The following is a 17,195-nucleotide window of genomic DNA, read 5'->3' on the forward strand; positions in this document are numbered from 1 at the left end:
GTAGCCTAATGTTACAATCAATACTGTCCCTATACCCTGTAACTGTCTCTTGTCAAGGCAACTCCAACCCTCTAACAACTGTATAGGAACAGCTGTAAAGTTTCATACGACAAAAACTGTACCAACTAGTAAATTACATGGCATAAACTATTGTAGGAATTTGCGCGAGAAACTGAAAACCTGATGGCCATTGGATGGCCTAATATGCATCAAATGCTACTAGAATAAATTATTCAGCTTAAATAGTCATGGTACAAGGATAATTTAAATAACAGGCACACAGAAACTGCTCGCTGAGGCTGGTGCTGATTAGAGAGAAATCTTGTTCCTGGATGATTGTAACAATACACAGAAAGTCACCGAATAGCAGAGTTGGTATAATTTTCAAAAATGCAAGGTAATGCCCATAAAGAGTAGGAGATGGTAAAATTAGAATCCTATTTAAACATCCAGTAGTGCAATGTGGCAAAGGAGGATTCTGGGAAACTATGGTACATGTGTTAAGGAAAACTCAAACAAGACATCAGTGTGATCTATTTTAGAGTAGCTTAATGATCCAGGCTATCAGGAATTGTTGTCACTTACATCTGACAGCAGATGCTAAATGAAATAAGAGGGACTGCTAGGATAGTAACAGGTCAGTACTGCCCATTCAAAAGTGGAAAATAGATGTTCATGTAAGTTATATGGGAATGTTTTGAAGAAAGGAAACATTGTTTTCGTTAAACTCTGTTGGGTAAATTTAGAGACTGAATTTTTTGGGTAGACAATTTGTTGTATTTTATTTAGCACCCTGGCCAACAAAATAGGCCACTGACACAAGAATTGAATAGAAAATTTGCAAATTATACAAAAATATGTAACAATTTTTCTACTTTCACTGCACGGGCCTACATTATTTGGGGATCATGATAACGAGATATAAGATAGTCAAGTATCTACAAAGCAACATTATCTATAATTTTACTTTCGCTACATAAATTAATGTAAAAGACAGGGTGGACGAACCCTGGGACAATGTACTTTCTTTCACGTTCCACGTCACTATGAAATGTCGTATTCATAATCTTTGGAACAAGGATTAATGAATGTATGTATGTACATCTTTCATTCTCACTGTTGAAGGGGGAGAAAGAGCTGATGAGAGAGCTTATACTCTTTTCAGCCATTGGTTTAGTTGTTCTGTTTTGGTTCCATTTATGTTTAGATGGAGACAAGGGAGAGCTTTGAATTTACTGTCTTAAAATTTTATTTATCTGATTTGGCTCTGGTTTTAGTTTTGTTTGAGAGTGTAAATCATAATTGGAGCATTTGTGTTACAACCTCACCTGGGATTAATATCTTCAATGCACAAAACAGTACCTAGTTACACAGGTACAGGCAATCCTGGTAATGGACAATCAATATACTATTCTTTTGTACTTCCTTATTATAAAGTAGACCTAAGTAACAATTGCACAGCAAACAGTTCAAGGTCACCCTGTACCGAAACATAGGCCCTAGAAGAAAACAGCCTGCACTTGGCAAACCACTTCCACAAAACGAATGGTGTAACTGTGTCAACATAAACAAGTAGTATAGACTAGTTGGTTATATATAACAGGCCAATATTGTCGACAGATGCTTCTGAAGAAAAACAAAAGTTATGTAGTGGAACTCCTCGTCATTTTTCGTTGTTCATGTACCTAATACATATTTGCTGAATGTATCTTGCAGTATTTGTTTTGATGACGAAAAGTGCGTAAAATACAGCAAAGCGCGTTTAAATATGGTGCGAACGTAAACAGTTGGCTACGCTACAGGGCAATCTATTACCGCAGCCTTTTTTGTCATTCATATCCGTCGTCTTCACAAAATGACAACCAAATCACATTTCAACCTAACCTAAACCTCGATCGACACCAATCTTTCTGAGAGGGGTGAGGGCGGTACGAGTTTCCAATATCACACTCTAACCGCCAATCCTACGTTTTCTGTGGGAATGGAAATGGCTTTTACACTTATATTCACCGACTAAGAGAACAGTTTATTATGGGGCTAAAAATGCTGGTAGAAGTCAGTTCTGCCTCTCTGAAGCACACCTAAGTAAAGTTTGTGTATTACAACAGTAATAACAAAATGTCAAATCTAATGACAGCCACACAGTGTTTCCCAATAGCTGCAAGGGAGTATAATACACGATCAACTGAGGGTAATTTTCTCTCACAGGGAGTAGGAAACTGCAGGGGGAGATGCACACACTTTCATCTGAAAAATATTTACATTGCTTTTAACGATAAAACACACTGTGAAGCTTATGCTATCCTTACCTCATTGAAGGCCATAATTATGGTTTACTCCTTCTTCCCAATGAAGAAACCGACTTCGCGTTAAACACCTGGGTTCTTGGTCACTATCGTTGTTTACATGCGGCAAGCGACGGACAGACACGGCTCACTTATTCTCCACAACTCGTCACATTCAAATTAACATCATGCTGACAAGTTTTCTTTAATATTTGTTGTCAACTTAACTTCGCAAAGATCCATTCCTCAGGTGGGTGCAACAGTCCATTAGGTTTATATATTAACTAAAACCTGACACTGCAAAATCAGTTTTTCAGCACTAAACATAATCAGACGGAATCACTATTCTAAAACAAGTAATCGTTTTGTAATCTGATAAATGCGTGTTTGTTTATTTCTTTATCTGCCACTCTCCAAACATACTGTCACAAACAAAAACGCCATTTTGGTTTGATGTAAGAACAGTTTAGCATGACAGATTTGCGGAAGTATCAACAGTACTAACAAATCTACACAACAACAAAGACAACGTGTCCCTCTGCCGCGATATTCGCGTATTAACCCTAACCTCTATCATGTGCATTAATAAAGTGTTTTCGTCAAAACAAAGTAATTGGCACTGTCATAAATTGCGCGTCTCTTGATTCACGTAACTTCTCTGACGAAGTAAAATTTTTAAATGCCAAAATTTGCTGAAATATTTATGTTCTCTGTGTTGGAACCCATCTTTGGATGTCCTTAGCGCTCAATGTGGCAACTAACATGAACTATGATATGATTTGCAAACGATTGAAAAGTCGTATTGCTGCGTAGTGTGCGTGTTTTGGAGAAGATTACTGATTAAAAGAAATCATCTATGTATTGTTTTAATGATATGATCTATTGCAACTAACGCGTACTTGGAACAGAGCAAGAAAGCCGTACTTTGATTGGAGGACGCAAGAGAATCCCTAGATTGTATTAACGTTGTGTGCAATTAACGATAAGCAACTTTACAACATTTTTGACGTAGAAAACGCAAGCTCGTTTGAAAGACCTTCAACTTTACTCACAGGCTGAAAAAAAAACAGCCGTTCCTATATGTTGGTGGAACTAAAGACTATGCGAACTAGATATTTTGTAATTCTTCATTGCGTAAAGTAACTGCTGCAAATCGCCCTCCTCGTGTATCCTGTAAGGATAGACTCATTAGCTGTGATTTAGAGGCCAAGTCATCATGTTATCTTGTCTTCATTTCGCCCACTCAAGAAGCGCTTTAAACTTGGTTTTTTGGCTTGATGGTCTTTACCTTCTTAGCCTCCAAAAGCACCGTGGTGAATGCTCAGTTTTTATTCCATTCTTATATTTCGCGCCAGTATTCTTTTGATGTTTTCCTGTGAATCTGTTCTTTGTTACTATCGGAAGTTTCCAAAACCTTGACGATATATTATGAACATGCCTGTAGAATTAGAAGCGTCACTTGCATGTGTTGTTAGTACACCTAACTATTAACGCGTAGCGGTCAGATTTACTCCTCCACTACCAGATTCCAGTTTCTTGTGTGAGGTCAGCGGTTTTTTTTAAGAATTTTTGACTGCTGCCCTCAATCTTCGACAAATAAGGTCTCGTGGATATAGTGCTTCCAGCAAAAGAACTCCCTTGTTTTGTTTCATTTTCAGATTGAGCAATATAGCTTTTTTGTTAGAATGGTTTCCCATGATCTTAATGTCTTTTGAAGTCTGATGACTCGTTCAAGTTTACACTACTGCCCAACCTTGTTACAGAATCTCCCCAGTGCAGTGGTGATCCAATAATAAATACCAAACACATTTGTGACACATTTTATAAATATTTTTTGGTATAGCTAGCAGTCTTTCAGCTTGTCACTCTCCACCATGAAAATCTTTCCTCTAAAGTGTACAGGATCTGAGAAACTTTTTCTAATGCCTACAACTTTCAACGAGGCTCTGCTAATTATTAGGAATATGGAAAACTTCCTCTTGCCTGGCCTTGGTATTTTATCTAGGTTGATAATGAAATAATACAACCACTACCAGTAACCAATATAATGAACTGCCCTATGAGTACTGACATTTTCTGTCAGTGTCAAAAACTCCAAGATAATTCCACAAGCATGAACCCAACTATAAGTCTATCTCCCTTCTCCCAACCGTATCCAAAATAAAAGAAAAAAAAGTGTATAATCGTGTAATCTCATCTTTTATAATTAACTCCCCACTAACTGCATAGCAGTTCGACTTTTGAAAATTAAATCTTTTTCATTTACTCATAACATTATGTATGCCTTTAATAATAATAACAATAACACGCATCAATAAACAATCAGAGGAAAACGAAATATTAAGACAGCCACCAGAACTAGCACAAATAGAACACGAAGTGACACACATGTTAGATATAGAAGAAAAATTTCAGCTGACATATATAGAATACAAAGACAAAAATACGGACATTAGACCATTTTGCATAGACCACCAAATAACCCACAAGTCGAAACAACAATAACAACTATCAACACAATCACACACAACAAAATGAATGAAAATACAACTATGGAAGATTTGCAACTACTGGTTTATATAGGAGCATTCACTACACTAAATATACACACTAGGCAGAGATCAGAACCAACCAACACACAGAAGAAACCCACAAAGCCAGCATGGCAACACAGGCTACAGATCAGAATAGAAAAACTGAGAAAAGACATTGGACAGCTAACACAGTTTATAAGAAATGAAATATCAGGCAAAAAACAAAAAAGGTTAGGTAAAATCTCACAACAAGAAGTGGCAGAGCAATTAAATGAAAAGAAGCAGAAATTACAAGCATTGGCCAAATGACTTAGAAGATACAAAAAAAAGTGAAAATAGAAGGAAACAAAACCAAACATTAAACACAAACCAAAAGAGATTTTACCAGACAATAGATAACACACACATTAAAATACACAATCCCCCAACATAACAGACATGGAACACTTCTGGAGCAACATATGGTCAAACCCGGTACAATATAACAGACATGCACGGTGGATACAAGCAGAAACACACACATACAAGATGATACCACAAATGCCTGAAGTGATAATTTAACAACATGAAGTCACCCGAGTAATTAATTCTACTCACAATTGGAAAGTCCCTGGAAAAGATAAAATAGCAAAATTCTGGGTAAATAAGTTCACCTCAACACATTCATATCTAACTAAATTATTTAACAGTTATATTGCAGATCTATACCCATTCCCTGATACACTTACACACAGAATAACTTACCTGAAACCCAAAGATCAAGCAGACACAGCAAACCCAGCAAAATATCGCTCCATAACATGCCTACCAACAATATACAAAATATTAACTTCAGTCATTAGACAGAAATTAATGACACATACAACACAGAACAAAGTTATAAATGAAGAACCAAAAGGCTGTTGCAACGGTGCACGAGGATGTAAAGAGCAACTGATAATAGATGCAGAGGTGACATATCAAGCTAAAACTAAACAAAGGTTGCTACACTACACATACATTGATTACCAAAAAGCTTTTGATAGTGTACCCCACTCATGGTTACTACAAATGTTGGAAATATAAGTAGATCTTAAATTGATACAGTTCCTAAACATAGTAATGAAAAATTGGAAAACCACCCTTAATACCCATACAAATTCAAATAATATCACATCACAGCCAGTACAGATTAAGTGTGGAATATATCAAGGAGACTCATTAAGTCCTTTCTGGTTCTGCCTTGCTCTGAACCCACTATCCAACATGCTAAACAATACAAATTATGGATACAATATTACTGGAACATACCAACACAAAATCACACATTTGCTATACATGGATAATCTAAAACTACTGGCAGCAACAAATCAACAACTCAACCAATTACTAAAGATAACAGAAGTATTCAGCAATGATATAAATATGGCTTTTGGAACAGACAAATGTAAGAAAAATAGCATAGTCAAGGGAAAACACACTAAACAAGAAGATTGCATATTGGATAACCACAGTGACTGCATAGAAGTGATGGAAAAAACAGATGCCTATAAATTTCTAGGATACAGACAAAAAAATAGGAATAGATAATACAAATATTAAAGATGAACTAAAAGAAAAATATAGACAAAGACTAACAAAAATACTGAAACCAGAATTGACAGCAAGAAACAGGACAAAAGCTATAAATACTTATGCTATACCAATATTGACCTACTCATTTGGAGTAGTGAAATGGAGTAACACAGACCTAGAAGCACTCAATACACTTACACAATCACAATGCCACAAATATAGAATACATCACATACATTCAGCAACAGAAAGATTCACATTAAGCAGAAAGGAAGGAGGAAGGGGACTTATCGACATAAGAAACCTATATTATGGACAGGTAGACAATTTAAGAAAATTCTTCATAAAACGAGCAGAATACACAAAGCAATCACTCATATAAATACATCGGCTACACCATTGCAATTTCATTACCACTTCTACAACCCTTTAGATCACATAACATCAACAGATACGAAGAAAGTAAATTGGAAAAAGAAAACACTACATGGCAAGCACCTGTATCATCTAATAAAGCCACACATCGATCAAGACACATCCAACAAATGGCTAAGAAAAGGCAATATATACAGTGAGATGGAAGGATTCACGATTGCAATACAGGATCAAACAATAAACACCAGATATTACAGCAAGCATATTATTAAAGATCCCAATACCACAACAGATAAATGCAGACTTTGCAAACAACAAATAGAAACAGTAGACCACATCACAAGCGGATGTACAATACTAGCAAATACAGAATACCCCAGAAGACATGACAATGTAGCAAACATAATACATCAACAATTTGCCATACAACATAAACTAATAAAACAACACGTTCCCACATACAAGTATGCACCACAAAATGTACTGGAGAATGATGAATACAAATTATACTGGAACAGAACCATTATAACAGATAAAACAACACCACATAACAAACCTGACATCATACTCACCAATAAAAAGAAGAAATTAACACAACTAATCGAAATATCCGTACCCAATACAACAAGTATATAGAAGAAAACAGGAGAAAAAATTGAAAAATACATCCAACTGGCTGAGGAAATCAAGGACATGTGGCATCAGAATAAAGTTGACATTATACCAATTATACTATCAACTACAGGAGTCATACCACACAATATCCACCAGTACATCAACGCAATACAGCTACATCCAAACGTATATATACAACTACAGAAATCTGTAATTATTTATACATGTTCAAATACCCGAAAGTTCCTAAATGAAATGTAACATATACCATACAGTTAAAAGGAAGTCACGCTTGATCAAGGTCCGCGTCACTTTCCATTTTTAACCAGACACAACATCTGAGAAAGAAAAGAAATAATAATAATAATGATGATGATGATGATGATAAACACTATATTTCTATACTTGATATTGATGTTAGAAAGGCATCTAAACTAGATAATCACACTCAACTTCTGTACAAACTGGATCCTTATCATAAAAGATGAGCCTGTAATGAGTGGTTTCAGTTATAGCCTGTCTATCAAATAGGGAACAGATGATCAAAAAAACAACACAGGCTGCAAGAACAACTCATAAAGGTATAATATGAGTCAACTAAGGAGGCTCACAGATCTCAACCACTGCCCCAGCCCCCTCCTCATCTTTTACTAATGACCTCCTGGAAAATTTACCCTCAATGGGAACAGTTTTATTCACTGATGATGCAAACCACCTGTATTATTATCATGTAATTGGATAGATAAAAAAATCTACTCACCAGAAGGAAACATTTATAAAGATTAAGTAAATGTGCAAACTTTTGGAACCAGTGGCTATTTATTCTGGCAGAAAGGCTGACGGGGAAGGAAGAGAGACACTCCTCCTCATCCCTTCCGTTAAGTCTCCCCTGAGTCGGGGTTCTGGGCAACTTTTCTTAACTCTCCACATTTCTACGTATAAGCTTGCCCACCCTTTCCTCCATCCCTCTTCCTTCCTTTTCAACGTTTCTGCCAGAGGGAGGAGCCGCTGACTCCAAAAGCCTGCACATTTACAAAACCTTCATATATGTTTTCTCCTGCCCCCACTTGGTGAGTAGATTTTTCATCTGTCCAGTTACATTATATTTTCAAAAATTAATTATTTTCATTGATCTAGTAAATGTCTTCTCTTGAAGTATTTCTGCACAGTTGATGAGATTGGACTTGATTGACAGCAATGAATGGCTTCTGTACTAGTTTGTGATATTAAACTCCACAGTGGTAATCTGCTGCCCACCAAAAGTATGCAGAAACCTTGTCTATACCTACTCTGCCCCTGCTCATAACACTTTACCTAAGCAAAAGTAAAGCCGTATAGCATAAATGCCTGGGTGACCCGAAAGGGCAGATTCGACTGCTTAATTGGAAAGGTTTTCCTCCATTCTTCATGCCTGTAGGCACCTTTCCTTCATGAAGTATGAGAGCTATGTATGTAAGTGTACATGTTAAATGTAGATGACTGTGACGGGTGTGCGTGAGTAGTGTAGTGTTATATTCATGTTGAAGATGATGAGAGAAGGGAGAGGGTGAAACATGGTACCTACATAGCCTACTCCTCTCAAAACGCACCAAGGGGGCCGCTGAACTTAACATCCCGATCCAACTGATGGACCATCATCTATGCTGTCACATGCCCTCACTTCATGAGACATTGTGGACAAGTTTGTATTGAACTCCTGTCACCTCTACCGTAAGGGCAAAGGAGAAAATGTCAACAGTGTGTGGCATACCTGGATGCTCGTCGATCCAAGTGCTGGCCATGCCTGATGGTGCTTAACTCTGTATGTAATGGGAACTGATGTAACCATCTCGGAATGGCCGTTGACACCTCTTGACTCATATATTTGCAATGCACCTAGATGCAGGACCTGCTCCATACATGCTCCCTCTAATACGTACTCTACTCCTTTCAGTGGCATCTCCTACGCTATCAAAGGCCGGGTCACCTGTGAAAGTAGCCATGTGATCTCAAACTTAGTAGCAACCACTGTACCACATTCTACATGGGTGTGAGTACTAACAAGCTGGTGCCACATTCTACATGGACATGACTGCTAACAAGCTGTCTGTCCACATGAATATCCACTCCCAAATTCTGGCAACCCAGTTGCTGAATGTGCCACCCTACACTAAGTGCTTCACTTTAATGACTTTTTTTTTGCAGCCTGTGGTATTTGGATTCTTCCCACCAGCCTCAGCTTTTATGCTGCACATAGCAGCCCTGTTTCTGTTTCCACCACATCCCTGTAGGTTCCCATGGGTGGCATTAGCATCTTCCCCAAACATATCCTTATCCCTCCTCCTCCCTGCTGCATGACACTTCCTTCTCTCCACCACCCACCCACTCCCTGCTCACATTAGATGCGGTCACAGTCAAGTTTAAGCTACCACAGACAGTATCCATGTTTGTGTGTGAGTTATTGTTGTGTGATTATGTGAAAGTTCTACTTCTGAGGAAGGCCTTTGTTTTCAAGCTTAAACATTTGTAATATTCTTTTCTATTCCGCCTGTCTGCAACACAACTTCTCTTCTTTCTGGCAAGTAGCAGTCTGTCCTTTCTATGTTGTTGTTATCTGTCCTGGACTTTCCATTGTTTGACACTACAATATAATATTCATCAAGATAAACTGCTGCGCAAAATAAGTATCCCTTACAATACCTTTAGCATTCTCATTTAGAGGTGTGACAGGACTGCCATTAGAGCTGTTTACTTTGTGCTGGTTAACTCAGTCGTTTCAAATGGCATTCCTTTCAGGCAGTCAATACAGAAGTAAACATTTGTTATGCAAAAAAGAATTTTCATGACCATGATACAACAGTCACCACATGCACTTACCAAGCCAATCTTCAAAGAACGAAATAGACAGGAGTATGGGAATAGCTGTTATGGATGGTATGACAATAGCAAAATAGCCACAGATATTTTTGTGACCACTCTTTATGATGATGTGTTTCGAAAGTATCATCATCAGGTTCAATGAAGGGAAGAGACACGGTACAATGTACTGAGTCAACTTACATGTGCTATATTGAGTAGGTATGAATGCCTATTCAATTAGGCACACTTAAGTTGATTTAGTACATTGCATAGTGTCTGTTCCCTTCATTGAATCTGGTGATGAGATTTTCGATACATGTCATTAGAAAGAGTGGTCACAAAAACACCTGTGACTATTTTATTATTACCATTGCATCGATAATAGCTATTCCCATACTCCTGCCTAGTATCAACATGGGCCTACACCTCATTCATTATTTTATATTGTGAACAGAACTGGGAATTTTATCTGTTCCATGCATATACATGTCTTTGGAACAAATGACCTTCATAATTACCACACCCATGTTTGTGGTAACATTCATGTGATAAGTCAGAGACTGAGTAAATGCTATGACAGTGTGATGCACATAGGCAGAATACTCTGTTATAAATTATCTTCTTTAGTTAATAATAACAAGAGCTCCTTCGAGAAGAATGTTACCAGTATAATGCTCTGGCTATTTTTTATTTTCTGTTGATGAATTTATGGAGACCAGTTTATGTCTCATGTAATATGAATGTCAGGATGTTGAATGGATACAAAAAAAGTAAGCATGAATCGCTGTAGGTTTATTTGACCCACAGGAGAGTGTCACGAAGATGCTGAAAGAGGTGAACTGGCGGACACATGAAGACAGACACAAACTATCCCCTGAAAACCTACTTAGAAAGTTTCTAGAACCAACTTTAACATTCAAGAACCAGTTTTAAATGATACTGTAGAAATATACTACAGTCCCCCAAATATCGTTCACATAGGGATCTTGAGGACAAGATAAGAATAATTACTCCATACATGAATGGAATGGGGAAAGGCCCTAATAACTGGTCCAGCAGGGTGCACCCTCTGCCATGCACCTCACAGTGGTCTGCAGAGTATAGATGTAGATAAATCTAAGAATATATTCCAACCTGTATGTATTGCTTTCATAGGGATCATAAAGACAAAATTAGACTAATTACAGCATGCACACAGGCATTTGAGCAATCATTCTTCAAACAATCCATATGTGAACGGAATGGGAGAAAGCCCTTATAACTGTCACAATGTGCCATACTCTCTGCCATGCACTTCACAGCAGTTTAATTGTGCTGACAATGTAATAATATTGAACATTATGGTACTTTACTTACAATCAGTTCTTATGCTGATACATATTTTTTTCCTCTGCAATATATGTATAATTAAAAGTAGCGACCTCTGTTTGGAAAATATTTAGGAAAAAAAAACTAGAAAAATTATTAGTGAAGATTAAAATTAAAGATGATGTAATATATGGAGACTATAACATAGATATGGGTGAAGAATCAAAAACAAAACAAAACAAAAATTGAAAGAGACATTGTTACAGTGTAACATAAAAACAATAACAGATTTACCTACAAGAGTGACTGATCATAGTCAGACCATCATTAATAACATAATCACAAATATTGAAAATAGGCAATGTGAAGCAAAAGTTCTATATGCCCGAATCTCTGACCATCACAGGATAATAATTCACATTTACATAAATAGGAGCTCAAGAACAAAAGAAATGCAAGATAAGAAAGAAGCCAGGATTATCAATGCACAGAATATGAACATTTTCAAAACAACACTGAGGAAATAAGAATGGGCTGAAACAATGCAAGCACAAGGGACAAATGGGAAGTATGATGCATTTCTTAACATACTGATCCTTCACTTTCATGTAGTCTCCCCCAAAGTAGCCTATCGGAAAAAGCAGCATCACAGTAAAAAATGGATTACGAACGAAATAATTGAACTCAGGACTAGAGTGAAGGAACTCAGAGAAGCAGGGGGTATGGAGACACATAAACAGTACCAGAAGAAGTACAGGCAATTAATAAGAGAAGGAAAAGCAATTTCAATAAAAAAGAGCCATAGAAAATTCAAATAAAAAAGTAAAACAACATGGGATATAAGTGACAGTGAAAGATATAGTGAAAAAAGTGTAAAAAATGCAATTTTATTAAGTCAATGAAAATTGATGACAACATAGTTACAGATAGAACAAAAATTGCTAATGTACTAAACAACAACTTTATAGATGCCGTACAAAAATTAAAGGGGGAAACAAATCATCAGTGGTTGAAGCGTGCTGCAACACTTGGCCAATCATCCCATTCAATGTGTTTTGGAACCAATGGAAAAAACAGAGCTCATATAAATAATCCAAAAATTAAAAACCCAGAAAGTCTGCAGGAGTAGATGAAGTATAAAATTATGCGATAAAACGTGTGAATGAAGAAATAATCAAACCTCTTTTTTGGATATTGCAATATATTTAGAGGAGGACTATTCCCAGTAAAATTAAAAGTAAGCAAAGTAATACCAATATTTTAGAAAGGTGAAAAAAGTGATTCAGATAACAAGAGACCAGTGTCTTTAGTCTCTGGTTCCTCAAAAATACTAGAGATGCTCGTGCATAGTAGGTTGACCACATTCCTGGAGAAACACATTATTCTGATTCCAGGACAACATGGTTTCCAAAAAGGGAAAGCTGCAGAACCCGCCATCTCAAGTGTCACAGAATCCGTTATAAATGCATTAGGGGAAAAAAAAAATCTGTATGTGCTATGTTTCTGGATATGTCTAAAGCATTTGACACAATCACTCATACTAAATTTATTGAAAAACTTGAAAGCTATGGTATTCGTGGACATGCAGCCAAGTGGATAAAATTATACATCAGCAAAAGAAGGCAGTATGTGGATACAGAAACTGGATGCAGATCTGAAATCAGAAATATAAAGTACGGAGTGCCTCAATGATATGTACTTGGCCCTTGTCTGCTCAAGCTATTTGTAAACAATATTGATGTCAGTGAGACAGATAAAAAAAGACTACTACATGTAGATGACATCTCACTAATGAATGTAGAAAAAAGAGTGAAAACACTGGAAAGAAGTGTGTTTATGTCAATAAATAACACTACTGTGGCTTATACAAAATGACTTAAATTTAAATCTAAAAAAAGGCAATGTTCGTGTTCACATATAGAGAAAAGGAGGAACACACAGATATATTCATAGATGAAACAAGACTGGAAGAAGTTACCTCTATTAAATTTTTGGCTATTACAGTTGATAGTAAGCTGCAGTGGAGTAGAACATATAGATAACATTTGCTGTAAATTAAGCACCACAATATTTGTTATGAAACAGCTTGCACATTGTGCCAACAAGGAGCTTCTATGTACAGTGTACCATGCTCTATTTAAGCCATACCTACAATATTGAATTACTGTTTGGGGAAACTCCAGCAGCAAAAATACAAAAAGAATATTTACATTAGAATAAAAGCTGTTAGGACCATCTTGAACAAGAAACGAAGAGACTCATGCAGGACTGTTTTTCATAGTCTAAAAATACTGACATTTCCATCTCTATACATTTCCAAAACAATAATATCATTAATAAAAGGAAATTGAGTACTAGAAAGAAATGCAGACATTCATACACACAAAACAAGAAATTAAGGCCAACTGAGAACTATGCAACACCTACTGAGAGTTGCTGAAAAAGGTCCTTAGTACTCAGGTCTCAAATTCATAAAGTGCCTTCCAAAGAGTTTACAATACAATGTGAGCAAACAGACATTCCAACAACTTTTAAAGGATTATTTAATAGAAAAAAGAATTTTGTAGTGTAGAGGAGTATACGTATCAATGGATGAAAAATGCTACTATTACCGTTATAGAGGTACTGTAACTAATTGAACATATTGTGATATGTAAATAACTTGAGGACATGAATACTGAGAGAAATATGTAAATATGAGTATAATGTAGTACAGAAATAATTTTCCGGGCCTAAAAAAATGGGTGAAAAATGTATGCTACATTATTATAAGTATTCCCACTTTGATGTATTAAATTCTAATAAATAGGTCAAATATTGCAAGAAAATAGGTTTAAGTTGACTTGTGCTGTATTACAAGCACACACTTTGTACAAAATGTAATCAAATGAGACCAAATAAAAATCAATCAATCAATATTGTACTGAAAATATATTTATATTCTGTACTTTATAGTGCTTGAAAATAAAAAAAGTCATTACAACAAAAAACTATAGACTTCTTCAACAATTCCTGTAACTTGTAACCTGTACCATGATTTTGTGAACAACTTAATAAAATGTAATCAGCATCTACTGTACTTTAAACTGTAAAATGTAACCATTGTAATGGATCATGTGAAACTAGACCCAGCTTTTAAGTTTTTATGTTGAAGATGTGGGAGTATCTGTTTGCTGCAGTCTCCTCCACCCATAAATTAGATCCTGGACTTGCCATAATTTTCAGGCTGTGTTTGTCACAGTTAATCATCTTCTACAGAAATGATGTAGCTGAAATGAAATATTTTCTTGAAAAATTGGTTATTGTCATGACAAATGACATCACTCTGATCCTGAAAACATAAATCAATGACTGACCTCTTTTGTGGCTATTGCAGCATCTCCTTTTATAGATTATAATAATACAATCAGAATCTAGTAATTTACATTTTTTAAAATGTTAATTTTCATAATTTCTATCCGTCTCTAATGACTTCGTTGTCGACGGGACGTTAAACACTAACAACCACCACCACCATAATTTCTATTGAAAGTTACATTTCTTGAGAATAAATTACAGAATTTGAATTAAAAAACAGGATAAACATTCCAGAATAACAAGTAGTTCAAAATAAATCATTTAACGTAGCCAAAACACAGAAACTATGGTTGCACAATAATATATACTTAAAAGTTGAATAATGTGTTAAGTACGGGTTGGATTTTGTTACTTAAATATTTCCTAGGTGTTTTCATTAAACTAAATGGAAAAAACAAATAGTCTTGTACTGCTAAAATTTTAAAAATGGGTGTTTAAGTATTTGTTTATGCTCATTGAATGTCATTTTGTATAAAAACTATTTTTCATTGCATTTCAATTACAGATGATCATTATTTCATTGGAAGTATGTAAACAATGTTGAATCAGCCACTTAGCATGCTTACAGCATGCTCTCATTTCATTTACCTGCTTTGCGTAAATATCGTGACTTAGTATCAGGTTCTCCAGAATAGACAGGTATCAGCCTCTGCAATATGTGGCATCCCATTCTTTTGTATTTCAACTGCAAATTCCAGAGTTTCTGATGATCCTCTTGTTAAATTAAAGACCCAACCAGCCAATAAAATACTGAGTGCAACTTATGGTTTCCCAGAAAAATAAAAATATTTACAAGGTAGCTGAAGGAAGAAACCTGTAAAATTGTTCCATATTCAATGTTTAGTGAACCTTTCCTGTTACATTGAGGTAGATTGTCTGTATAAGGTTTTCCCATAATATATATTGAAGCCTGCCACTGGCACTACCTTGTATAGTTTTTCTGTGCCACTTATAGTTTCTTCATTAGTATTAGTGACAGTAGCTAAATCACCAGCATATGCAAAACATTTAACATTGATTTGGCATCCAGAATTTCCTATATTTAATACCTGTGGCATCCTTTTGCCATTTTCTTGTAACTTTGCCCAGAACTAAGTTAAATGACAAGGATATAAGGGTGGAAAGTCTCAATGTTGAACACCTGTGTGTATCTCAAAAGCCTCAAGAGATTCCACAAACAAATTTTACTTGTGTATTTGTAAGAATCTGGAAAATTAATTCTCTTATATTCCTGTCCACTCTGAGCCTTTCTACCATATCAAAAACAATCTGCATATTGACAGTCATAGGCCATCTTAAATTCCACAAAGGCAACAACTATGCTGGTACATTGGTGAGTACTTAATATTGTCTTTGACCTTCATATCTGTTCTGAACATGAGTGAACCTTTTTAAATCCTATTTGCTAGCTACCAGTCGTATGGTAAGTCAGCTGTTTCCAACAGTTTAGGAGAGATTTGAAACGGATCAATTGGAATGAAAGTAAATCTAATCTAATCTAATCTTTCATAAGTGATCAGCAAAATAGATAGGCCTCTGTATTTGTTCCGTCTGCCTTATCGGCTTTTTGTGCAGTTAATGGGTGAATGGAAACTCTCAGTTCTGTGGTATCATTCCAGTTTCTCTTATCTCTTTTAAACATTTGTATCCTCTGTAATAATTTATTCCTCCTAACTTCCACATCTCATTACTAATCCAGTCTTCTTAAGGGGTTTTGGTGTTTTCAAGTGATGTGACAATATCTGCTATTTCCTTTATTCTTGGGATTCTGATTCATGATTTGGTACTGGTTTCTCTAAAGGCAAAGTTTCTCTTGTTGGAACACAGTTGAGAAAGTCGTGGAAATACACTCCTGGAAATTGAAATAAGAACACCGTGAATTCATTGTCCCAGGAAGGGGAAACTTTATTGACACATTTCTGGGGTCAGATACATCACATGATCACAATGACAGAACCACAGGCACATAGACACAGGCAACAGAGCATGCACAATGTCGGCACTAGTACAGTGTATATCCAGCTTTCGCAGCAATGCAGGCTGCTATTCTCCCATGGAGACGATAGTAGAGATGCTGGATGTAGTCCTGTGGAACGGCTTGCCATGCAATTTCCACCTGGCGCCTCAGTTGGACCAGCGTTTGTGCTGGACGTGCAGACCGCGTGAGACGACGCTTCATCCAGTCCCAAACATGCTCAATGGGGGACAGATCCGGAGATCTTGCTGGCCGGGGTAGTTGACTTACACCTTCTAGAGCACGTTGGGTGGCACGGGATACATGCGGACGTGCATTGTCCTGTTGGAACAGCAAGTTCCCTTGCCGGTCTAG

The 17,195-nt window shown here is 36.4% G+C and overlaps 1 protein-coding gene across 1 annotated transcript in view; it reads right to left on the bottom strand.

Moving 5' to 3' along the window:
• Positions 1-3,207, bottom strand: part of LOC126336662 (serine/threonine-protein kinase 26) — a 703,591-nt gene extending 700,384 nt beyond the window's left edge. The window contains exon 1 of the mRNA XM_050000607.1: positions 2,310-3,207. Coding sequence (XP_049856564.1) covers positions 2,310-2,324 — 15 coding nt within the window. The 5' untranslated portion in view covers positions 2,325-3,207. The remainder of the gene's footprint in view (positions 1-2,309) is intronic.
• Between the last annotated feature and the right edge of the window lie 13,988 nt (positions 3,208-17,195).

Source organism: Schistocerca gregaria, chromosome 2, assembly GCF_023897955.1.
Source record: "Schistocerca gregaria isolate iqSchGreg1 chromosome 2, iqSchGreg1.2, whole genome shotgun sequence".
NCBI classification, from domain to species: domain Eukaryota; kingdom Metazoa; phylum Arthropoda; class Insecta; order Orthoptera; family Acrididae; genus Schistocerca; species Schistocerca gregaria.